Genomic DNA, 24,110 nt, shown 5'->3' with positions numbered 1-24,110 from the left:
CCCTCCTCCTTTTCTGGCTATACTATTAGATTGAGTTATTTGGGATTCCTAAGCATCCATAAAGTGTTTTTTTTGGGGGGTGGCTTATTTTTAAAGACCACTTTGGGATGGAGATTGCAAGAAAATATCAAGGGGAACAACACTGCAAACAGTTCTTCACTTACTGAAGATCTGAAACTGGGACTAGTACTCTTCAGATGATATTTTATAGCATGGCTAATTAAATTCTGTGGAACCAATTTAGTAGAAAAATGTCTTTATTAGTGATGCCTCATGAAGTTATCCTGTAGGCTGGTGAATAACAAAGTTTTGAGTTTCAAGTTGTGTGCTAACTGGAATCCTCTTTAGGTTGAGAGCTATTTTTGTTGCTTTTAAATCATTGTGAGAGAATAAATTTGAAGGAACTAATTAATAATTGGAATCTAAAATTGTTGTCAAACTACCAAAATAATGGAAATAGAAAAGTTATTTACACCGAAGGGCCCTGATCTGACACCTAGAGAAGTGATTTTGTTTTCTTTAAGTCACAAATGGGGGAAAAACAAACAAACAAAAAAAAACCACAAACCAGTCTTGGGGGAGAGTATCCTACTTGTCCTGGGTTCAAGCAAGTCATTAAGGAATCTCACTTTTGTCTCTTGTTTGCAGAAGGTTTTAGTAGAATTAATGAAAATTGATGTGCAAAAATGAGCAAATTTTAAGACTTAGTGTTTAATTGAAACACAGCATGTTAATTATATTAATTATGGGTATTAACCCTCAGCAAACACTTGAAAGTAAAGTGACTAATGTGTATAAATGTGGGTTAGAGGGTTGTATAAATATAGAGCCTACATGAGTGAGACTTAACTGTGTAGCAGTAACGATTCTTCAGTACTTTCAAAAACGTAACCTTTTAAAATGTAAAAGTATTTTTTTTCCAAGGCTTATTTAAAATGTCACAATCTTTCTTTGCATTAAGGCTGCACGATGTGACTGTTGTAAGTCTCAAGGAAATCTCAAAGAGAAGGTGCAGTGGCGTGGAGAAATGAAACACTTCTGTGATCAGCACTGTTTGCTCCGTTTCTACTGTCAACAAAATGAACCAAATCTGGCAACCCAAAAAGGACCTGAGAACTTACAATACGGTACGTGCTGCCTTACCCTTGCTAAATGGCAAACAAAATGCTTCTTCTAAGTGAAAAATTCAAAGCTGCTTGAATTATTTATTTGTTGTAATAAACTTGCTTGTGTTAGAGACTGCCCATTTTTGTTTTGTCACCAGATGCATTATTTATTGAGTTGCTAGATATTTTTTTATCTTAACTCTGTATTTTAATGCTCTTTTGAGAGTGGAAACATTTTCAGCTAATCAAATGCTTTTGTAATCACTTTTTTCAAAAACTAGATCTTTTTAGGTTAAGCGTAATTTTAGTGTTTTACCTTCATGGGGATAGAAAGTGGCTTCCTCTTTCATTGTGCTCCAATGTTTTGTTACTTGCTCTGTGGAAGCATTTCTTTTCAAAACATGTTTTGGTCAAAGAGACCAGATAAATGCACTCAGAATTAAAAGGAAATGAAGAAATTGAATTAAAAGGAAACAAATGAAACAAACTCAAAGAAAATGAGAAAATGAGAATTATCTAGATGTGAGCAATGCATTGCTTTTTTTTTTTTTCCTATTGGCAATAGGTACCTTATATGTTTTCTGATGGGGCCAGAATGCATGTTCACATGGTTTACAGTGATCTAAATTGCTCGTCAGCATGCAAGTGAATCACCTTTTCAATGAATATAATTATATCAACACAGCTTCTTTGTATGGCTATTTTCATATTTGAACTTTCCGATATATACTTTTATGAATGAGGTTATAGTCACATCTGTCTGCAGCATTGATTTGGCTTTTGGCTTTGTGTAAGGTCTGATGCCAGGGTAGTGAGGTGTTTGTGATGAGCAGTGTTGAGTACAGTTCTCACCTGTGGTACAGCGCTAAACAGTGCTGTTAATTTGACATTACCCTGATGATACGTGTTGGCAGAGTTGCTTACTGAAATCTATTACGATCATGAAAAAGGGGGAAAAAATCTAAAAATGTTTTCTTGCATTTTTTAGATCAGGGCTGTCAAACTCCTCGAACAAAAATAACAGTAAGTACATATTTTTAACATACATATAACCTAATTGGAGGCATTTAAAATGTGAGATCCTGGTGGCTAAAGATGACACTGTTAAAAATACCACAAACCAATGTCTTTGAATGATACTAAACTAAATTTGTGGGTATTTTTTAGTCTTTGTCACGTCAGTAGTTGAAATTAACTTTTAAATGTTCATATTTTATCTTTTCAATGTCTTCTGACATTGAAGCCTTTTATTTTACATCTGTGCTGCACGAAAGTGTAGTTACTCCATGGAGTCTGTCTGTTTTTTTGTGTTTAGACTGATTAGGTGTATTATTAAGTATAGAAGGGGAAGAGAATTTCCTTGATCAGTTAGAATATTGAGGTTGTGTTTCAGCTTTGAAGGGCTGAAAACAAAGCATCAGTTCTTAAATTCTAAGTGCTAAGAGTAGAATAATTGGAACACAAGGCCTGACTGACTTTGCTGCAAGTGGCAGAGTATGGAAGCACCACCTTCTGCAGGATTGCTGTCTGTGAGGGTGGACATCATGAGCGGAGCAGTAGCCTTCACTTTGAGTTTATCAGTTTTAGTCAACTAGTCATAAATACCATTATTAATAATATTTTTTTCATTGAACTTAGTGAATTTGGTTTGAAACTTGGTTTTGCTTTGTCACAAGATCTCACTTTTCTGTGAAAGAAGTATCTCAACTTCTTAATGAAAATATGGTTCTGTAAGGCAATTCTTAGTTTTAAGTGAAAGTACTTTGATGGCATTATAAAACACATTAATGAAAAACACAGAAAATAACTGGATACCTGGGTAATAATAATAGGAATAATTGACTGGAACTTGGGTAACTGGAGATACCAGCAAGCTAAACCGTCACATTAAAAACATCTGGTATTTTATGTTTAATAGCTTCCAAAGATATTAATATGGTCTATAACTTTTTAAAAGATCATATAAAAGCTATGATAATAATAAATAAATGTGATACAATTATTTTTTACACTTTAGAAGGTGTTCTGCCTGTTAGTCTTCTGTTATGATTTTACGTTCTTTCCGTATTTAAAAGGACACGTGGGGCTAGTCTTACAACATACGACCAAGTAAAAGTGACAGTCTCTGATTCTTAAATCAGGTTCTAAAACAGCTGCCAGGGGACAAAAAAACATGTTAGGAGCAAGATTTTTTTTTAACCTGTTGACTGTAAGAATGCAGTTTGAGCATTGTGATATTCCCAAGTATTTGTTGACGCTATTGTAGAGCCAGCAGGGGGAGCTCAAAGTTTATACTTTAAGTATTAAAATTGTTTAGAGAGTGTTTTATCTAGAAATGATCATTTTTTTAAAGTGATTTTTGGATTATAGCATACTTCAAGAAGATCAGACTTTGAGCCAAAAAATAGTTTTGCTATTCATCTTGGATTCTTTTTAACAGCTAAAATTATTTTAAAGTTATAAAATAGCTTAGATTTTACTTCCATGTATACAAGAAAGAAAAAAAAAAGTTGTTGATTGAAGTGCTAGCCCAGAATGAGCGAAACACTACTATGTTACATTCATTTTAGTAGCAGCTCACTACTAGAAATGCAGAATAGCACACAGTTAAAGAATAATAGTTAGTGCTGTTGTGTGCTTGAGCTTTCTCTTCAGTATCTTGTGCATGGAAAGTATCAACTGACACATTACATCAAAAAACCTTGTGTTGTTGCACTACGTTGACTTCAATACGTTTTCTTTTATTTGCTTGCCTGTAGGGCTCAGCACCACCACCTTCTCCAACACCTAACAGAGAAATGAAGAACAAGGCAGTTCTTTGCAAACCTTTGACGATGACGAAAGCCACATACTGTAAACCTCATATGCAGACAAAATCTTGTCAGACAGGTAACTCTTGAACCACTCTTTACTTTGTTACAGGCTTTTTTTTAAACCGTTATTCTCTTGGAACATATGGCAAATATTTTGATTTTTTTCCCTAACCTGCAGGTGTAAAATATATTTAAGTACCTGGCAGTGTTTGCCTTTTTCTTTTTTCTTTTAATAGAAGATGATTGGAAAAAAGAGTATGTCCCAGTGCCTATTCCTGTACCTGTCTATGTTCCGGTGCCTATGAACATGTATAGTCAAAATGTTCCTGTTCCTACAACAGTTCCTGTTCCGGTAAGTCAGACCAGCTTTATGTTTAAATTGGCATCCATTCACTTGAATGCAAGGGACCACTTTGTACTGCTGACTGTTCTCATTCTGCTCCACCTAAATGACTGCAGGATACTGCTGCACAATTTATTGACTTGGGATCAGAAATCTGACAGTGGCATATAATTTCCTGATTGTTCTTTAGGACCCATCTGCTTGCTTGTGTGAAAATCTTGCACTGCTGAACATTTTAGAAACAATTCTGAGTGATTTTTTTGTTTGCTGAATAACCATTAAACAACTAGATTTGTTCTTGTTTGTGATGGAGAAACTGAAAGATTGTGTTAGGGAGGGATGGCAGAGCAGGATAAACAAGAACAAAGAAAGGCAAATAAAAGAATCTTGTACTGGGAAAAGAAAGTAAGTTAAATTTGTTATCATTTACGTACCAAATCTCATCCAAACAGTGGTTAAAAAAAGAAAAAAATGAATTCCTGAAATTCCATCTTTCACAAACAAGTCACTAAAAGAGGATGTTGATTTGTCCAAACTGTTAGTCTGAAGTTATAGTCAGAATGAGGTGTAGAGCTCCAAAATTCCTTCTGTTCTGATTTTGACACACTATAGTTCGTTGCATCTTTTTTTGTGTCCTTTCCTTTTCTCCCTTCCATTCTGAATCATTTGTATTGATTTTTTTAACCTGTCAGCAATTTTTTTAGCCCACACTGAAGTGATATTTTTCTAATCTGTTTTAATTCGGTCTTCTAGAAGGGTGTAGAGTTGGCATTCCTGTGTTGGTCGCTGTTGTTGCTTTGTTGCAGCATTTTTTTTAATCGTCTCTTCCTCCCTGTCTACACAGGTGCCAGTTCCAGTTTTCTTGCCCACTACTCTGGATAGCACAGAGAAAATCCTTGCAGCAATAGAAGAGCTGAGGGGAAAAGTGCCCTCAAATCCTCTGGAATCTGAGCTACTGACTTTGTCGGGGATGTTGCCTGAACATGATGGAAAAGCAGAAGTTTCTGACATGGCCAGTGAGTTAGTTACCATGTATTAGACTCTTTGGAGTGCTGGGGTGTATGTAAATAAAGAAGTTTTTTTTGATGGTTCTGTCAGTGCAACAGTGCTATTATTGAGTACTTATATTAAGTTGAAATCTTAATTATTTAAATATTTTAGAACATTTTAGCACATTTGAAGTAAAAAAAACTTTCTGAAGTCTCTTGCATGACTTTGGTGGGCAAAGTCATTTGTCTTATCTTTGTCTTTAAAAATATAAACATTTCTTTACTTGTGCCAGCATCCTGGCTGATAGCAAGCAGTCATCTGTGTTTGTACCCACAGGTTTTCTTCTCAGTGTAACTCAAAACAAGTCATAACCAGACCACTCTTCCTTCCAGACATGCTCAGGTCAAAACTTTAGGGGAAGCGTTCTCCACAGCTGTGTCCTTGAGGTTCACACCTCACATGGGTGTGAACAGCTTCCTCTGAACATGGTGGGAGACAGCAGGGGCCCATTCTCTTTGTGGTGATACTTTACTATGCACATTTTACGTTGTGTGTGCGGAAGCAGGGGTCTGCTAAAACTTAGAGAAACATACATCTCACAAGTGGAACTGCGGTCAACAAAACCAGATTACCTAATGATGCATTGGCTCTTGATTGATTCTCACATGCAAGTATCATCTCTCTGAAGATAGTAACACATCAGCTGATACATCATTGCGGTTGTGATGCTCAGATGGCTTGTCATCCCAGCAGGGCACCTAAAAGGAGAGAATTCTCTCTGGGATCACTTTACATCTGAAGATCAAAAAATCCTGCATATCTTGTAATGCTGTTTTTTTTCCAATGCACATATCTATGTCCCTCTTTCCTAGCTCTGCTTTCCAAAATCCTCAAGTCTCTTCTGTAACTTTTCAAGAGAATTTGCTGTCTCTTTCAAAAAATTAGACTTTAAGGTTTTTCCATGACTCAGGTGAAGATTTTTTTTTCAAGCTCTTTCAACAAGTGTATCAAGGGTGTTGATAAAGGACATGAACTAATGACTTGGGCCTGGTATATAGGAAGCCAACGGTGATAGAGAAGTTGCCAGTCCCAGGAGGCATATTGTTCCTTAAAATGTTGCCATTCTCTCACTAAAGCTGGACATTTCTGGTAGCACTGCAAGGTTCTGGAGTACCGTGTCCAGTTCTGGGCTCCCCAGTACCAGAGGGACCTGGGCACACTGGAGAGAGCCCAGCGCAGGGCCACCAAGACGATGAAGGCACTGGAGCATCTCTGCTGTGAGGAGGGGCTGCTCAGCCTGGAGAAGAGGAGGCTCAGGGGGATCTCATCCGTGTCCCTCAATCCCTGAAGGGAGGGTGCGTAGAGGCTGGAGCCAGGCTCTGCTCAGCGGTGCCCAGTGCCAGGACAGGAGGCCGTGGGCACAGCCGGGCACCCAGGAGGCTCCCTCTGAGCACCAGGCAGCACTTCTGTGTCAAGCTTTTGTTTCTCTCAGCCTGCCTTCCTTGTTTGCTTTTGAAGGATATCTTTCACTGACTTGAAAGTCTGTTCTGTTTGCTGGCCAAATTATGTAGAAAAGTAGTTATATATTTCAAGCCTATTTGTGTTCTGTGATAGGTTGATATGATCCAGATTCCCCAGTATCTGGTATTCTGTACACTAAGAGACTCATCTTAATGAAGAAGGACAGATGGGATCATAAGTATCTTTTCTGTTTAAAGGAAATCAGATTGAAGAAGTAAATCTGAGATCCCCAAAACAACAAAATCTAGCATGGTGATGAGCAGAAAAAACAGTTTTAGAACCAATCAGGTTATAACAGTCTAAGTCTGTCCGATTTGACTAATCCACATTAGTTAAAATATAAGTTTTTTTCATTTTTCTTTGTTTATTTTATTTACAGGTGTGATAGTTGAGTCAAATCTACTGAACTCAGAAACAGAAGCACAGAGAAGCTTGCCAGATGTTCCATATGAACGAGACCTTGATATTGAAATAGACTTTCCAAGAGGTATTTTTTCTATAATATTAATATATATTGTAAAACAGACATTATGGACAGCCATTATACTTTATTTCATCATCCTTTCACGGGAGCTTAATATGATTGCAAAATCTACTTGGCTGACTCTCTTAGTGAAACTTTGCCATGCTGTTGCAGTACTGGGGACTTCCAAAGGAGTTTCTCCATCTTTCTAAACACGGTATTTTAAACAGCATGGAAAGATAAGGAAGGAGTTAATCTTTCATAAGGTTATGGCTTATATGGATGTATCTTTGTTTTTTGGACATGGATTTAGGAAGGATATTTTGGAGGCTTGACGTTTCAGACGTATCATGGAAAACAATAATGAATTCATCCTGAATCACCAGATATTTACATGTGAAGTGAAATGATGGTTTAGAGTGGAGATGACAAGTAGATACTTTACTCGGACAGATAACGATAGGACAAGGGGGAATGGTTTTAAATTAAAAGGGGACATTTAGATTAGAGGTTAGGAGAAAGTTTTTCACTCAGAGAGTGGTGAGGCACAGAAACAGATTGCCCAGAGAGGTTGTGGATGCCCTGTCCCTGGAGATGTTCAAGGCCAGGTTAGCTGAGGCCCTGAGCAACCTGATCTAGTGGGTGGTGTCCATGCCTACAGCAGGGGGTTTGGAACTAGATGATCCTTGAGGTCCCTTCCAATCCAGGCCATTCTATGATTCTAAGAAAAAAGGACAAATTTCCCACTGAAGTTTATTAGGAAGTAGCAGACTAGACTACTGCACTTCACTTGTGTTACCTTTTAGTATCTTATTCATGTCCATACATGTATTTGAAAAAGTTAATATTTGAATTAACAGGAAAATCACTAGTTTGAGACCTTTCTTGAAAGAAGGTCTTGGTTTTAAATTTTACAATTTCTACTGTTCTCTACAAAATGCAGGCAAAAAGTCTTTATTTCCTTACGCTGTGTCCTAATCAATACAAGAAAGCTCCTGGCTATAGGTAGAACTCCTTAGATGTAGCTTCTTTTGGACGTATAACTCATACCTTCCCTGGGTAATTTCTATATCTGCTGTTGAAAGTCTCCTTTTGCCTTGTGCTGTAGATATCCACACTACTTGCCCAAACTGAGTTTCTCAGTTTGCTGCATGTCTAATTTGAAGATCAAGTCTTGGAATTAGGAAAACAGATTGACATTAATCTGAGGAAGTATTATTAGCAATATGTACCCTCTTTTTTTTTTAACCCTCTTAATAAGAATGTTTTTTTCTTCCATGCTTTTTTTTTCCTTCCTTATGTAAAAAGCCTAAGTGGAATAGTAAACAGTAGCAGTTTATAGTAGATGTTAATTGTGTTGGAGTGCTTCTGGTATTAGATTCTTTGTGATAGCAGGAGAAAGGCTGGTGTTTAGTCTGGGGTAGAGTTCTTAAATCTTTGAATGCAAAGGATATTTTATTTGGACCAGTTTTCCTACTTGTGGTGATTACACTTGGTGATAGTTTGAATAAGTTCTTGAGTAGTAAGGTGGTAAAATTGGAATAATCTTCAGAAGAGCATTGTTTTGAATGAAGTCATTGTTTGATAGTTGCATGAGAGATGAACCATCTTCAGTAAAGTAAATAAATTTGGAACTTATACCATTAAATCTATTCATATATTCTGTCATTCTGCTGTGTTGCCTGATGTAATAGACCTTCATCCTAACCCAGAAATGTTAAATAAATAGTACTTTGTCGTAATGCATTTTTATCTGTTTACCTGTATTACCATAACATCCGTCACAAGCTAGGCCTCCACCTTGTAAGTATAGACTAAAAGCAGTTTCTCTGAAAGAACTGACATTCTTGACGCATTTTTAATCACATACAGTAGCTATATAAAATGCAAAACATGACTACAAAAGAGAACAGTCAATGAGCATAGTGCTTGTATTAAGTTAATTTGTATTTTTCCATTCATAGTTGCTCATTTTCATCATAACTTAAACTTCTTGATACCAAAGACTGTCTAGGCAGGAAAAATTGTGTGAAGGTCCAGAGTAAGAAATGCTGTCGTAGTGATGTGAGATAGTTTTTGAAAATGTTCAGCATTGCATACCTTGCAATTTATTTCAAAAAAGCATTTTGGTAGTTTTGCCTTACCTTTAAAGTAAGAATAGGCTTATTCCATCTTAGTAAAATCCAGTCCTCGTTAACGTTTCATGTGTGCTTTTGTAGACCCTATATGCATGCTGATATAGTTCATTGTCTTTTCAAATCAGTATTATCCAAAAGGAGTTAAAAATTAAGTTTCTGTTAATGTATTTTCAGCAACTGAGGAGCTTGATACAGAAAATGAGTTTTTATTGCCTCCCGTTTTTGGGGAAGAATATGAGGAACAGCCAAGGCCTCGCTCCAAAAAGAAGGTAATCACATAATTCTATTAAAAAGGCACAACATTTTAGTGGGCAAAAATATGCCATGATTTTTTCAATTTTCATACTGCTCATAGGCTCGTATTGCCTATGTACCTAGGGTATATAGTACCCTATCTTTTTGATGTAAATTGATACATAAAATAAGGACTTTATTTTAGTCCTCTGACTGTTAACAGTAAACTGTTAGATTTAATAGGATGATAGCAGTTTCTAAATTCTGATCCCATTCTTGCTATAAAAGATTCACGTTGATAGATTTGTGGATGTAGTGTGTCAGTGCTTCACCTGTTTTATATACTTACTGTATTTTCAATAATGTTTTTCTGCCTTCAATTTAAACAAAACTCTCATGATTTAATTTTATAGTAAAATAGAAGAATGTTGGTATTACCATGGCTTATAGTGAGACAATAGCACGTACTGTATAAAATGGTTAAAAGAAGTTACTTTATTTGCTTGTAATTTTCCTAGATTTTATTTTCAGTTAAAATCCTAGTTTAGACATTGCAAACAAATTAGCCCTATTCTTTTATTTAGAAGGAAACTAACAGGCAATAGAGTTTCTGATGCCTGGCACAAAGCTGATAATAAAACTTACTAAGAATGAATGGGTCTGGTTTTAAATTTGGAGTCTGTACTATTGGTACTATCCCTTTAATTACACTGCTAGGCATGCTTTAATTTTGGACCAGTGTTGGCTTTCCCATTGATGGGTTCAGCTAAGCCTAAAAGTTGACCTGACAGATTGCTAGCATCTTTAACATCCTATGCATTGACAAAATGAAATCCTGAAAACACACTGAATTATTGGGTGCCTTATGTTCATTGCTTAATATGATATAACCAATGCAGCAACTCCATTATCAAAAATCTTTTGTCTGTTTTAGAAATCAGTTTGAAAGGTGAATTAGAAATGACTGTCAGCTTAAGTAAACACTCCTCTTAGAAGTATATTCAACACAGAAACTACCTGCTGGCTCTAGCTGAAGGAAACGTATGTTCCTTTATACTGAACCTTTAGTTTGTAATTTGGCCTGCAGCTTGCTTATTCTGCCCAGCTTCTGTTATTCCTGTTAGAAGCTATTAGTAGCATTAACCACTTTGTTTCAATGGCAGGGAGTGAAGAGGAAAGCGGTGTCAGAGTACCAGTCTCATGATGATAGCTCTGAAAACTCAGAGTGTAGTTTTCCATTTAAATATGCATATGGTGTAAACGCGTGGAAGCACTGGGTGAAGTCTCGGCACTTAAACGAAGAGCTGCCAGAATTAGAGGAACTGAAATCAAGTAAGTATATCCAAAAGTCTGGCATCCAGATTTTAATTCGGTAGTGAGAATTGCTGATATTGTCTGATTTTTCAGCTGGAATTTTTAGTAGAAATTTTCACATGTCCCTAGTGTTCCTACAAAAACTGTGATTATTTTACCACAGAGTTGCCACACTCTTTTTTTCCTAAAGAAATTTTCCCTACTTGGCTCAACATTCCAGGACTTACACTTCTAGTGAAGTCAGGACAGAACCTTTCTAGCTCTTCTTCATGACCATTTAGGTTTTTTGTTTGCATCCTGATTTTCCTTGTATTCTAACTTGCCTTAGAGTTTGCACCTTTTTTGGGCTTCTTCTGAATTGCAAGGGAGGGGCATCCTACTTCTTGTAGGATGAAGAGATCTTCAGCAAAGGCTGGCATTACAAGGCTTTGGAGTTCTGACATGGTGTGGCCTTCACTCCTGTGGAGCGCTGCTGCTCTTTCTGCAAAGCTCTGCTGTATGGACATGTATTTACACTGAGGGGAAAAGAAGGGACTGCTGGTACTCTTGCTGTTCTTCAGTTCCCACATGCATCTTAGCATTGTTGTGTTATGCTGTTGGATCTTTGGAAACTGTCATTTCCCCTGAAGGTCTCCCTCTACAACACTGTGTTCACTTCGGCATCTTGGGCTACTTCCTGCCTCTGTGTCATCCTCAGCTGTACATGACAGTAATTCTTCAGTGGGTGACGCTGCACTTGGTTAATTAATTAGACTTTGCTCTGGTAGCCTCGCCTATTTTAATATAGACCTAACATTTGAACTACTTGTTACATTTAGACTCATTCATTGGTTAGTGTAGAGGACATCAAGCCAGTTTTTCCCCCTTTAGTCCAAAAATACCCCATCCCACCCGCAGCATGTAATAATACTGTTGTATAATGTAGCGTTTTTTCTTTATTTTACAGCAAAGTCTGTGAAATTAAAGGAAGATCTATTATCACATACTTCAGCTGAGTTAAACTATGGGTTGGCACATTTTGTCAATGAAATTCGAAGGCCAAATGGAGAGAACTATGCACCTGACAGCATCTATTATCTGTGTCTTGGGATTCAGGAGGTTAGTAGAGGCTGTAGAGATGGGAAATTGAGCTGTTGATTTGACTCTAATCCATTTCAGTGGGAGAATGGAGATAATGTGGATTTATTGGCTGAGAAGAGGCTAGGAGCTATTCTTAATATAATGGCTATGATCTGGAACACAGAGAGGCTGTTGTATATATCATATTATAGAAAGCTGTCTGTAGAGAAAATGAGTTTGCAGACCCATGCAGAAAACTCAAATGTAAGCTGGTATATTATAATTTTAAGCTTTTTGCTGGGTTAAAGCAAGGAATTTGTAATCTAAAATGACACAATTTTTCCAAATGCTGTGCTTCATTTGATTGCTAGAGATGGCTTAATGTAAAAGAAGAATGAAATTAGGAATGAGCTGTAAAGATTTTACTAATTCAGTTACTTAGCAGATAGTGGAAACAAGCTATTTGAAGTGTTGTTTTGGGAGAGCGTAATTTATCAAATATTGAAGATGGGGACAGTCAGTTCTCTCTCTGGAATGCAAGAAACTGTGTTGTATTTTTTGCCTTCCACCCCAAATTGCAATTATATTTCAAAGCAAAAGGGAGGCAGTTTAGATGTATTTTATGTGAAGGCAATAACACATCACTAAATATGGAAAAAAAGCTATTCCACAGCTTATCTTTTAAGCAGAGAATGTCTTATTTTTTGGTACATAAGGCAAATCATAGATAAAATAAACCATGTTCAGAGCTGAGAACACAGAAAATTTCATTTAAGTTAAAAGGCAATAAAAATGCATATGATGTGGAAAGCAAGATGTTCACAAACTTTGTCATCCTGCTTAAACTTTTTTAATGTATAAGGCAAAGTACTTGAATGACAAATATTCAGCAAATCTTTAAATCAAATAAATATTTTAACCAAAATATTTTAAAAAGAAATAGTGCTTCTAATAACTTTTCCGTATTAAGAGTATACAAAATTAAAGAGTTAGTTGGTATCGTTCCCTCATGGTTGAAATTTCAGAAGTGAGCCTTCATTGGCATTTTAGTCAATATTGCTACAAAGCATGTTTCAAATTCAGCTAGCTTTCTGCCACTGCACTTGCATGATCTGCTGTCTCTCTGTATCTTTCTGTTGAATAGAAAATATTCATATTGAGCTGATAAACATAGAGGAGCTATGTGTTTATAAAATGGAACTTGACTAATAACTTTTCTCTTTTTCAATTTTTCTTTGTGCCATTGACATTGTTTATTTTGTCTATTGTGAAAGCTAATTATACAGAGAATAAGATTTTTTTAGCTCATCAGAACCAGTGTTTGTGTTGTACAACACAAATATCAGGAGCTCTAACACATCTACAATGCCGAAACATTAAAGGAATAACTACTATTTATACGATTATGTAATTATTGCTTATATTTAGCATCCAGTATTTAATACAGGTGGTGTTAACAGCCCCACTTCATTGTCTGGCCCAGTTGCACCACTGGTACTCAGATTTATAGGAATTTTTGCCCTTTTTCTGAAGAGTTTGTGTTTCACAGAGGCAAGAGGAGCACAAATCTGGCAAGGGTTGCGGCAAACTTCTGTGTGCTAATGGCAAATTGTGTGCATTACCCTTTCGAAGAAAGAGGTTTAAACACATTATTGGTACTCTAAACACAATGTAGTTACCACAAAATGCAAACAAACTCCATTGCCTTCCAGTATTTTCTTGCTACTTCTTTCCATCTGACAACCCCCATATGGGTACTCCTGAAAGACAGGATAAATTGTCTGTTACTGTGTAAAGGGTATTGGCTCTGTTTAACTCAGAAGGGGCTCAGAGAACATTAAATGATGCCAGATAAGGATAAAATTATGCCAAAGATCAGCAATATTTTACTAACTTGGAGTAATACATCAAAGAAAGAGAGTGGGGAAGATGTGAGTTAGAAATAGAGCACTCTCCCCCTCCATCAAAGTTACCAAACTCACTATGGTGAAGCACTGGCTCAGGCTGGAGCTTTTCTTCCTGGCTGTAGCATGGCTAGAGCACAGTGGAAGTACTCAGGAGTCCATCAAGTCTTCAGCTGTCTTTCTGACTGTAATTTGTTTTTTTTCCTTAAAGGAAGCACTTGAAAAATCTGTTACAGAATACTAGTCCTTGATTCAAAGCAGTACCTTTTCTCCGTTCAGTTTCACTTGCAACTGAAATTGTTCTACCTCTGGCCAGAATTGGTTCGATAATGATTTTGGCATCTTTGAAGTACAGTTCTTGAAAATACCACACTTCAAAGTAAAGGTTGTCGCATGATGGGGTGGCCATCTAGCAGAAAGGGGTCCTGTGGAAAAAGGTGTTAGCCTGCCTTGCACTCCTGCTGCATCATGGCTCTCAGACTTTGTCCCAGTATAAGATGACTTTTTGCACATGTGGCACTGAGGGGAAGAGGGGCACTGAGGTGTTCGCAGCAGTGGCAGAAAAAGTGATCTTGGTGCACTGGGAGAGGTGGAATTAAAGCCAGTTCAGTTGGTCACCTTTTCCTTCAGCCCTTGATAAATCTGTCTGCATACTCTTAGCAAAATGCTAATGAAACAAGAGTGCATAATCTAATAGTAAGTCTAATAACGGGGTGGTTTGGGCAAAATTCAGGCTGTTATTGCTAAGCAGGTGTTTAAATGTGCTTTGGGCCGTAATTCAGGCTGTTTTCCATTGCAGAAAGCAGCGTGCCCAATGGTGCCTTCCTGGTGGCTCTGGTTTCCTTAGAGCTCATAGAACCATTAAGGTTGGAAAAGACCTTCAAGATCATCTGGTCCAACCATCACCCTACCACCATCTCACTTGGAAGCTGCTAATGCTAATCCTGCCCCCTCCAGAGCTTGTAGTGTAGCAGAGCATAGCACTATGATATAGAAATGAAGGTTTGCTGACATGCATTTGGTAGTTGTGTAGCAGGGAAGACCCTAATGTGGCATTATCATGTAGACCCTGCAGCATTAATGGTCTGTGAGCCTCACAGATTTTTACAGGGGATGTCAGGGTTTAGCCAAACATATTCTGAACCAGAAAACCGTAATGTTTTTCGTTGAATTGTCACAGGCTTGGGTGGGAATTGGTTTCAAATGAGTTTTCGCTCTGATTTCAGTATTGCTGCCAGTGTTTGATAGAGACCTATGGGAGTGTTTAATACAGAGAAAAGGAAAACTCAATGAGGAAAAATGTTCAAGGGAGAGAGAAGCAAACCCTATGATGCTTATAGTAAGCAGTATTGTCTGGTTTGGAATTGCTTTGTAAAATCAAAACCAATGTCTATAGAAACAATCACATTTCGGGGAATATTGTACTTTGAAGAATACCTACCTGAAGGAAGATGTGCTGGAAGCTTCTAGGAAGTGTGTTAATTCATTTTTCCTTATTATAAAAGTAAACTGCAAAGATAAGCAAATCAAGATATGCTGAACTGTTTAGTAAAAATGAGTGCAGTTTAATGTTATTTCAAGTAGGTGTACAGAAATAGATACCATTTCCAGAACTGGGTACATTTTTTGTGTCTGTCACATTTATTGTATTCACTAACAGGCTTGTTCACACAAAGATAACACTGGAGTGGAAATTTTAAGAATCCAATCCTCCGTTTCTTAGAAATGTCTCCAGAGAGGATAACATCAAACACTAGTATAGCCTTCAGCCATGAGTTCTTGGTAAAGGTTCAGAAGAGTTTCTGTTTGTAAGGTCAAGAGGGTGAAGAAGATAGACAGCAGAATAGGCAGGTGCCTTGCATCAACCTATCATTTTTCTTGTACTGCTTTTTTTTTCTCTGACTTCTGTGTTGTAGATGCTTTTGTCATTGACCAGACTTCACGAATAAAATGGCAGTTTCTTGCTAAATGTATTTTTTCTTTGAAGAAATAGCTGGAAGAAAAGATGAATTAGTATTATTTTTTTTCAGTGACTCACCGTTCACTGATACAATGTTGGATACAAGAACATTTTAGAGAAAAATGTTAGAGTTGTAATTAATCTATGATTCATATCTAGTTAAAAATTTACAATATACATTGCATTGGAGTTTTAAAACTTTTCCAGTATTTAGTAGGTTTTCATTTTATTTTCAGATACTGTTTTTTTTGAGAGTGCAAGTATTGTACTGACAAACAACCCTGTAGTGCACAGGATTTGGTCTAATCTGACATTGTAAATATTGTCTGTTACTCTCTTCTCTGTAGTATTTATATGGAAGTAATCGAAAAGACAACATATTTATTGATCCAGTCTACCAGACGTTTGAACAGGAATTAAGTAAAATCCTTAGAAGTTGGCAACCAAGCATACTTCCAGATGGTAATTTTCTTTTTGGTCATGTATGTTTTTCATCTCTTAATAGCTCCGTGTTCTTAAACATGTAGTTATATAGAAACATTTTATGTATTGTGATAGTAACTGATCAAAATATATAGATAGTAACTGATCAAAAATCACAAAGATTTCATCTAAGACTTCAATTAAGATTGTACCTGTAATTCTTATCTTTTTCTTGGTAATCCATGTTGCAAGAATTGATTTTGCCACCACCTGTTAGTTTTAAATTGACTATAACCATTTTCAGGAGAGAGAAACCAGAAAAAGCAGCTTGTTTTCAACTTTTTACCTGAGCAGGATTAATTTTTGCCCAAGTGAGTTCTCAAATGGGAAACAGGCAGGTGGGCACTGGGCTAATGAGCTATGTATTAAGCCTTAACTGGACTGGGAGAACTCTCAGTTTTGAGCCTTTTCCTCAGGAATATTGTTGGTTCATGGAGAAAACGGAAGTGTGGTATTCTAGGAAATTTTTCCCAGCAGATCAATTTTGGTACTAAATTGCAGAATCCATTCTTCTTCCATCTGTGCCACAATCTTCTTGTGAGTGAGGGCTCCTTCTCACCAGCCCCTTTCCTCTCTCTACTTGATATTGTCTTTTTTTTCTGTATAGCTTTGGAGGGCTTTGTTTCTGGCCCTCCCTATACAAACAAATTCCCTGGAAGTAATTTCCAAGTGAGATATCCATGAGCAATAAGAATGAAGGTGTGGCTATCCAGAAGTCTTTCATGAGCAGATTAAAGAAAACTCAAAAATATGCTTTTATGAAGGGACTAAGATTAGCCCCTTGAACATTTGCTTTTATGTAATAAAGTGAGGGAGTGACATGTAAGAAATACTGTTGCAATAATTAAAGAAATGTATTCTGTGTAAAATTGCATATACTGATATATTCCTCATCAACCATCTCTTCCTGAAACAGTGGGTGCTGGTGTCTTTACTGGGTGTTTTTTGGGGGCATGGATGTATAATAAAATATGAGAGGCTTCTCTCATAAGCATTTTACTACATTTTACATCAAGCAAGAACTTTATTCTTTTACATCTCGACAGTTTATGGGCTAATCCATTTTCTCTTTTTTTTTTTTTCCTGAAGGGTCGATATTCTCTCGAGTTGAAGAAGATTATCTATGGAGGATTAAACAGCTAGGATCACATTCACCAGCTGCTCTTCTGAATACGCTGTTCTACTTTAACACCAAGTATTTTGGTCTGAAAACAGTGGAGCAGCACTTAAGACTTTCTTTTGGCACTGTTTTTAGACAGTGGAAGAAAAATCCTCTAACGATGGAAAGTAAAGCTTGTCTTCGATATCAAGTGTCTTCCCTATGCAGAGCTGATAGTGAAGGTAGTATGACAGTTCCAAAATAAGTATTGCAGGAGCATATAAGTATTGCATCCACATTTCACTCATCTGAGGGACATCTGGGCACCTTGCCAGGAGCCAGAGTTCTGCTGTTGCGTAAAGTTTAGCAGCCCTTGGCTCCTGGATCTTTAATGGGAGTATGTTGTCTGTGGAGACTACAGTAATAGTCTGCAGTAAATGATCCCTTTCAGCTCACTGGTCTCCATGATACATCTGGGACTTTGTTGTGGCTATGGGTTGCATTTCCAGTGTGCAGATATACATAGCTGTGGTGACTGAATTGCAGTACCTGGTGGGTTGAATTTTAGTGAGCCCACTCTGGGGCGTTTATTGAAAAATGTGCAATAACTTCAAGTTATGGCTTAGATGTTCTTGGTTTTCTTCTTAAAGATAAAATTACTACTGGAAAAAGGAAACATGAAGACGATGAACCAATATTTGAACAAATTGAAAACACATCTGATCCAGCTAGGTGCCCTGTGAAAATGTTTGAATGCTATTTGTCTAAAAGGTACGTATGAAGTGGTAATACAGAGTAGACCTGATACAAAAGGGGTACGTTTTGATGATGAAATATGCTCAAGCAAAAGAATGAATTGAATTCTTCTAAAAAATATGAAACGAAAGCATGGAAATTTCCAGTCCTGTAAATGGGCAATACCTGAAAAGTGTGGGAGCAGTGGAGTACTTCAGTATTGGTTGTCAAGGGCTCCATCTGGGAATGACAATATGATTCAATTTTCTTAACCAAGCAACATCAAACATCTCTGCAGAGAAATATCAACAAGGAATCTGGTAGGTTTTGCTACTGAGGGTGTTCGTGAGGTCAGCGTCTCTTCAGTAAGAAGCTGGCCAAGACAATGGATTTACTTCACGTTAAGTCATCAGGAATTTGAAATGTAGATACTTTTGAGGTATCTCAAAGTAAGTTAAAATATTTTTGTAGTAGAAAAAATATTACTGACAGTGACCCAGCATTTAGAAATAGTTTGTTTCCTTCCAGTCTGCTCAGAAATTAATACATTAAAAAGGAAAAAAAAAAACTTAGGGAAAATTAAAAAAAAAATAAAAATTAGCAGCTACATGTTTTGGAAGTGTTTGAAAAGGGGATTTTGTGGGAAGTATTTTTCATTAATTGGAACAGCCACCACAGCAACTGATTTTAGTGGAGTTTTTACGTAACTGTAAGTGGAATATAGGCAAGTGATACAGGAGAAGAAAAATTACACAGTAGATCAAAGGAAACAACACATGGTATGTGTTAGGAAACAATGTTTTACTCTTAAAACTGAAGAAAGATGTAGACAGAAGTGCAAGTATATGATGTTATAAAGAGAAACTTATGGTTGTCTGTTAATGCAAGCACCTCATTTTTCATTAATTCATTTATGGGTGTTGGGGGGGTGGATTGTTGTTTTTTCACCTTTCCACTATCTACTGTCATGATCTGACGAGGGTATATTATTACGCTGTTGAAGGTGTTTTTTTTTTTTTTTTTAACTGATACTCACATCCGGTAGTGGGGAGGAGATCAAATCACTTTTCTTTAGAAACATCTCAAGTTTGTGAAAAAGAACACATGTAAGTCCATTTGGAGCATTGTTTAGGGTCCCACTGTCTTGCAGATATTGAGATATTGGTCACCACTGCCGTCTAGAGCAGCAGACTGCTTTTTCTGGTTCCAATTCTAACAACATGTACTTTGCATCTTTGATGAAATCATGTAATTAACATATTTAACACTTTAAAATCTATTGTGTGTGAAATATTGTAAAAATTTTAGGTAATGTTAGCTTTTTGAAATATACTTGCCAAACTGTGGTTGAAATATACTTGCCAAACAGTTGACAATTGCAACTGATATCTGAGGGATCTTCTCATTCACAGTTGTGAGCAATATACCGTTGCTTGTTCCTGTAAAAATACTGGCTTTTCCAAAAAGTGGGAAGGGGGGTTAAAATATTTATATTATTAGAATATTTTAAACCATCGTATTTTTGGCGTCTAATCTGGCAATCTGATTGATGTGAGAACTGAAAAAATCAACATTCACCCTATCAGATGAAAGTAACACATGAAATTTTATCAGCCAGTTTGGGAAGATGGGCTTGATATTTTTGCTAAAAACTGTGAAATACAGTTGGCTCCTGAAGTCTGTAGTATTTATCATATAGTCATAGAATAGCTTGGGTTGGAAGGGACCTTAAAGATCATCTAACTCCAACCCCCCTGCCATAGACAGGGATGTTACCCACTAGATCAGGTGGGCCAAGTCCCCATCCAGCCTGGTCTTGAACACCTCCAGAAGTGGAGCATCCTTTTATGAAGGATAGAGCGTGAATGAGCACTTGTATATGCAGGATTGAAAATTATTTCCTGAGACTTGCTTAAATGGGCAAAATACTAGAATTTCCTAGTGATTTAGAGGATATGTCTGAGTTGGATCAAGAATGTATATGAATTCTAAAATATAACAGGTCAGGTGTTAGGGTATTTTAAGGCTTAGTGACCAACCCTCTGAGTGAAATAGAAGGAATTTTAGTATTTTTCCACATTAATCTTCATTTCGTAACTTGCCTAAATACATGTAGAATTTCATTAACACAGTGTCAGAAATATTAATGTATTAATACATTCTGTGAAAATGTTATTCTAACTCCCCTTGTTTTCCACCTTGTAGCCCACAGAATCTGAATCAGAGGACGGACATGTTCTATTTGCAACCAGAATGCTCTGTCTCCTCGGATAGTCCTATCTGGTACACTTCCACCTCACTGGACCGCAACACTTTGGAAAATATGCTCGTACGGGTTCTTTTAGTAAAAGATATTTATGAAAAAGACAATTATGAACTGGATGAGGACATAGATTAAAACAAACTTCCAAAAACATTCAAGAAAACAAACAGCATTAGATATAGTCATGCTGCTAGACCTTTATTATGGAGAACATTTCAAGTTTACCCTTTGTTTTATGAGTTTTGTAGCAGTGTGTACCCTCACCTGGGTATTACCATGTAAATAATCTGTGAGTGAAAGTTTCCATTATTCTGCGTAGTGATTTTAGGACACATAACAAACACATTTCAGATTCTTTTTTTTTATTTTATTATTTATTTGATTAGGTATGTTTGTAACTTTTTACATTGCAAAATATGAATGAGAATGTGCCATGTGTAATTTTTTTTTTCTTGTAGTAAGAGACAACCATATTGCACAACTCTGCTGTTGCAAACTTCCTTGAAAGGACACTCTTTTAATGGGTTCTTAAACCGGATGGTTGTGTATGGGTAGCACTACTAAAGTTTAGAACTTGCTGTGTCTTTCAGAATTTTTAAATAAATTGTAAACTAATAGGTTTTTTACTTTTTAGTTACTGAAGCCTTATAAGGTTATGTAGAGAGATTCCATCTTATGTACCAAAAATAGACAAAAGAGAATGCTGTCAATATTGGTGTACTGTAATGTGAATCTATTCTGGTGAAAACATTTCTTTTGTTGCCCTTATTAAAACCTTAGTGTCCTTTCCTTATTTGTGACTCTCTCTCAATTGCCCCTACAAATAATATATGTATATATATAAATAAATGAGCATAAGCTTAAAGCATGTGATCATCAAGACATGTATTTTGTTTAAAAAAAAGGCAAAAAAGGCAAAAACAAAGAAAAGGGAAAGATTAAAAAAAATGTCTGATGACAGTGCTGTATAATTCTTTTCCATTACTTTTCCTGCCATAAATGCTGGTACCTCATATTACTGTAAATCTGTCTTTGTAGCCTTAGCGAAAGGAATTTTAATGCTGTATTACATAAAGTAATACAGTGTACTAAATTTGAACTTCTTTGTCCTTGCATTGCTGTACTTAAATACAGTGAATACTTGACTATGGGTGGGAAAATTCTTTTAACTAATGCCTCCATTCAAAAGCCATATGATATGTGATGTTGCAGAGAAAGCTGAAAGATCATTTTTTTGAAGAAAACTCCTTTCATGTGTTCTGTATCTTTTCATTGTGCTTATTTTGCATAAGGAGTCTGATTTCCAGATACATGTTTATCTGCTCAAGTTTTGTTCCTTGCTCTTGTTTAACTGATGTGAGCAATATGGTGGCTGATACAATGACTTTGCTATTGTACTGAAAACATTGTAGTAGAATATTCTACTATAAAGTAGTAGTCATGACTTTTGCTTTCTTAAGTAACTTGAATTATGTTGAGAGGAATCATCTGTTAAAGGGGAAACTTTGTGTATGCATATATATACACCACCTTAGGACTCATTTCTTGCAAGGGCTGCATGGCTTTTTCATTTTCCTTAGATTAAAAGAATGCACATAAGGACTTATCTTTCTATGTAGAGAAATAAAGCTTCAGTTGCTTTGTTTTGGTAAGCAAGTTTATTTAAACTTCTGCTATTCTTGTGTGTCCATGAATACATATTAACTTTAGATATCACTATTTCAAAAGTAGATGTGTATATACTTATATATTTTTTCATTTTTTTCTCTTGACTCTAACCTTCCTGTGAAATCAAGAAATAATACACAGCAACACTCAGTAGATAACTTATAGCTACAATGCTCTTTTCCCTTTGTGAATGCACAAGAACTTAGTTCTTTAATAAGTTTTTTGTTGTTTTGTTTGTTTTTCAAGCAACAGCAATACAGTGTATCCGTGATACGTAAAAGAAATGAAGTTGAGCATCGTAATCATAGTTTTGTTCTGACCACTCTGGTTGAACATCTCACTTGACCATCTTAAATTTTAAGTATGGGAGCATTCACTACTATTTACCTACCTAAAATGTATCATGTGCTTAACATGGAATATTTCTTTTAAACATTCATTTAAATGTTTTGAGAAACGGTAATAAGAATCACTTGTATCCTCTTCTGTGTAATTTCAGACTTCAGTTACTTCAGCATGGGCTTCAATCTCGCCCTGTTTCAGACAGTGTTTAACCACAAACACACTTGTAAAACTACAGACTTTTATCATGAAACCTGAAGTACCCTGAATCAGGACTAAAGTTCAGTGTGTGTATGTTGAGTGTTTAGTCTCAAACAGAATCTGAATTGTTATTATCAAAATCAGATTGTCTATTTCTTAAATAATAAGGTTAGTTTGAAACATGGTATGCTGAACAACGCATGTACATTTTCAATGTCATTAGAAAACAAGGAATGCTCTCTTAATTGTATCAGAAATCATATTATCCTGAATTCATCACATTTACTACACAGGATTCACCTTTCATCAGTAAAAATATTAAAGTTAGGATTTGAAATAACTTTTACATACAGATCCATGTTGGAAACAAAAAGGTTTGACAAAAAAGTAAGTTATATTCCAGAAGATGGAGCTATTCCATCGTCAACCATAATGTTTTCCATGGGTTTAGCATGTCAAGGCCAAACATTGTAAACTTCTGAGATACAGTGGTCAAGAATGCATCAAGGCTCAATGTAAATGTGCTCTTCCTAAATTCGAGTGTTAATGATTGTTGTGCAGCAAAATGTGCAATGCTCTGTCCTACACAGAGCTCCCAAGCTGACTATATGCATCTGAATCCTGCCCTCTCTTTCCACCTTGAGAGGGAAGTGTGAAGTGGTAACCTGGATATTCTGGCCATCTCTGTAAGCTCTGGCACAGCTCACCTGCAAAGTGCATGTGGGAAGTGCTCTACATCTCCTCCACTGGAGATCTAGTCTTGAACAATTCGTCAGTGAAGTTGTAGCCTCAAGATACTGGGAAAATGAGAAAGCAGCTGTAAGCAAATTACATAGAAAATATGCCTCATTATGAAAAAATGAAAAACTCATGCAATCTTCAGAAAAGTAATTTGCTTCGTCAGTCACATTTTTTTCTGTGTATAATTGTGCAGTAATTTTGGGAGTGTGAGAAAAATGCAGCCTAGGTGTTTTTGTAATTACTGAACTAAGCGTAAATTACTGAAAAAAAAAGGTTGTCATTGTGGAGTAATTTCGAAGGTGTACAATGTTATTTGCCTTTAAAATGCCACTGTGTGAATCTATAATGCAACAAAATTTGTTTTCTTATTATCTATGACTTTGTCCTATGAGAGGCTGTGTAAATAGGAGAGGTGGCCAACAAAGCTGGCAGTCCTGAAAGCTGGCAGAAATGTCTTTGGGATGGAAGAGAAAAGATGGGAGTGGTAATGGGCATGCACACCATATTTCCATTTTAGCAGACTTTTTTCTTTTGGGGGAGGGTATATGAAAGTTCCTTCTCATTCTAATACTCTTTCCCATTTTGTTCTGCTGCTGTTAGGAAGGGCAGTTACGTATTTACATTACATTACAAGTAGAAGGGAGTATGACGTAGACTAAGCTGAGTGGGAGCTTTCCAGCTTCCTCTTGCACCAAGGGCATCAGGACTTTCAATGAAACTGAAATTCAAAATA

General features: G+C 36.5%; 1 protein-coding gene across 13 annotated transcripts in view; it reads left to right on the top strand.

The window, feature by feature from the left end:
- ZMYM2 (zinc finger MYM-type containing 2) overlaps positions 1-21,673 on the top strand; it is a 92,198-nt gene extending 70,525 nt beyond the window's left edge. For all 13 annotated transcript variants that reach the window (XM_066989789.1, XM_048047005.2, XM_066989790.1 and 10 more), the window contains 13 exons: positions 962-1,127; positions 2,095-2,129; positions 3,866-3,995; positions 4,156-4,271; positions 5,107-5,278; positions 7,153-7,260; positions 9,549-9,643; positions 10,772-10,940; positions 11,869-12,020; positions 16,193-16,307; positions 17,418-17,669; positions 18,078-18,198; positions 20,368-21,673. In XM_066989789.1, the coding sequence (XP_066845890.1) occupies positions 962-1,127; positions 2,095-2,129; positions 3,866-3,995; positions 4,156-4,271; positions 5,107-5,278; positions 7,153-7,260; positions 9,549-9,643; positions 10,772-10,940; positions 11,869-12,020; positions 16,193-16,307; positions 17,418-17,669; positions 18,078-18,198; positions 20,368-20,560 (1,824 nt within the window). In that variant the 3' untranslated portion in view covers positions 20,561-21,673. The remainder of the gene's footprint in view (positions 1-961; positions 1,128-2,094; positions 2,130-3,865; positions 3,996-4,155; positions 4,272-5,106; positions 5,279-7,152; positions 7,261-9,548; positions 9,644-10,771; positions 10,941-11,868; positions 12,021-16,192; positions 16,308-17,417; positions 17,670-18,077; positions 18,199-20,367) is intronic.
- Positions 21,674-24,110: the final 2,437 nt, after the last annotated feature.

Source organism: Anser cygnoides, chromosome 1 (genome assembly GCF_040182565.1).
Source record: "Anser cygnoides isolate HZ-2024a breed goose chromosome 1, Taihu_goose_T2T_genome, whole genome shotgun sequence".
Taxonomy (NCBI): Eukaryota; Metazoa; Chordata; class Aves; order Anseriformes; family Anatidae; genus Anser; species Anser cygnoides.
Note: the sequence above shows the minus strand (reverse complement) of the source record. Positions and strands in the feature narration are given on the sequence as shown.